At 41.5% G+C, this 1984-nt stretch overlaps 1 protein-coding gene across 1 annotated transcript in view; it reads left to right on the top strand.

Moving 5' to 3' along the window:
- SARC_12227 (hypothetical protein) overlaps positions 1–1984 on the top strand; it is a gene marked incomplete at its 5' end in the record, with an annotated part of 4512 nt that overhangs the window by 1620 nt on the left and 908 nt on the right. Inside the window, 3 exons of the mRNA XM_014293672.1 lie at positions 227–369; positions 1117–1245; positions 1788–1847. Coding sequence (XP_014149147.1) covers positions 227–369; positions 1117–1245; positions 1788–1847 — 332 coding nt within the window. The remainder of the gene's footprint in view (positions 1–226; positions 370–1116; positions 1246–1787; positions 1848–1984) is intronic.

Genomic DNA, 1984 nt, shown 5'->3' with positions numbered 1-1984 from the left:
TGTGTATATATACACACACACCGTGCAGTCTTCGTTGAATCGCCAGTGCGCGCATCAGTGGATCATGCACTACTGAAATCAATCGTTCTTCGTGTATCGCACTCAACCATCAGAACATTGCTCGTTTTATACATGTATTTTTCAACACTCACTTACTAATACACACATATATCTATACACATATACATATATTTATATATTCATATATATTTGATACATTGTATAGTCTCCGTTGAGCCGCCAGTGCGTGCATCGGTGGATCGTCGCAGTCGTGAGCGTAGAAGTATGAGTCGCTCAGTCTCTGTGGCTCCGTTGGAGGTGGTCGAGGCTGTGGTAGTAGAAGAAGTGCTGCCTCAGCAGCCCATTGCGGTATGTTGGGTTGTGTTTCTGTTGTGTGGTGTGTGGTGTTGGGTTGGGTGTGGTGTGGTGTTGGCTTGACTTGGGTATACATGTTTGTGTACATGTGTATGTAGATGTACTTGATTGCGTACTTGTCGATGTCTTTGATGGCTACCTGTTGTTCCTATAGAGGCTATTCCAACAGTAGGTGTGTTGCTTGGCACCCCTTTTTTGTGCATATGTGTATGTAGATGTGCACGTATGCTCTTGTGTACATGTGTACATACATGCACGTGTTTGTGTGTATGTGGACGTATTTGATCGCAGCATGCTGTCTCTGTGAAGTCTGTACCATCTGTGGCAATAGAAGAAGTAGGTAGAAATAGTGTCTCAACAGCGCTTTGCGGTTTGTTTTGTTTTTTCTATAAAGTTTCCGTAAATCGTTTAAATTTAGCTGCATACCTAAAATTGGTAAACGATTGTTTTGCACGATGTCGCGGTGATACATGCCAATCATTGGTCTGACCAATGCCACAGTTTCAGACACAAACCGATTTTGTACTAACTTCTCCGTACATCAACACCAAATTTATGCCGATTGCGTGAAAGTCCGACAATTGACACAATTCCAAATATATACCGATTTTGTACTAACTTCTCCGTACATCAACACCAAATTTATGCCGATTGCGTGAAAGTCCGACAATTGACACAATTCCAAGTATACCGATTTTGTACTGAACTTTCTACACATGTACCCAATTCTAATTCTTGTAGGTGGCCGCGTACCTAAATCTGGTGGCCGATTTCTCGCACAACTTCACGGACGGTTTGGCTATTGCGGCCGCATATCTGGCCAGCGACGCATTAGGGTTCAGCACTATGTTGGCTATTCTGTTTCATGAGGTATGTCCCTTTGGTGTGGACCTGGGGGTGAGATAAGTGGACTGCGAGTGCACCTATATGTTGTGAGTGCACCTATATGTGAGGTAAATGGACTGCGAGTGCACCTGTGAGTGAGATAAGTGGACTGTGAGTGCACCTATATGTTGTGAGTGCACCTATAGGTGAGGTAAATGGACTGTGAGTGCACCTGTGGGTGAGACAAGTGGACTGTGAGTGGGCACTTCTATGGCCACTGTGTCTGTGACTGTACACCTATGGTGAGACACTGTGTGATGTTGGGTAGTGATGCGTCAGGGTTTAATCCTACTATCTACCTATACACTCATGTTGACATCAGTCCATGTGTGTATTGTGTATAATAGCGCCCTACAATTAGAGATGTTTTGGCAACAACAACAAAAACTTTCCCAAAAGCTGATGAAGTTTTAGGATGGAAATTTGAGCTATGTTATTGAATGTTCTTTGAAAACAGGTTTGCATCCATTTTCTAATCCTGCCAATATCTGTACTCCACTCTAACTATCAATACCTTTATTACACAGATTCCCCACGAGGTAGGAGACTATGCAATTCTGATCCGATCCGGATTTTCAAGGCCGAAGGTACGTCAATTTATGAATATATGCATATATATTTATATTGATAATAGTATATATTTATATTGATGTATATCTATAAATCTATATATATATATATATATATATATATATATTATCTATACTACCTTAACCGTTTACCT

The sequence above is a fragment of the Sphaeroforma arctica genome (genome assembly GCF_001186125.1).
Source record: "Sphaeroforma arctica JP610 unplaced genomic scaffold supercont1.2158, whole genome shotgun sequence".
Taxonomy (NCBI): domain Eukaryota; class Ichthyosporea; order Ichthyophonida; genus Sphaeroforma; species Sphaeroforma arctica.
The sequence above is the reverse complement of the archived record's forward strand: the minus strand, read 5'-3'. Positions and strand labels throughout refer to the sequence as shown.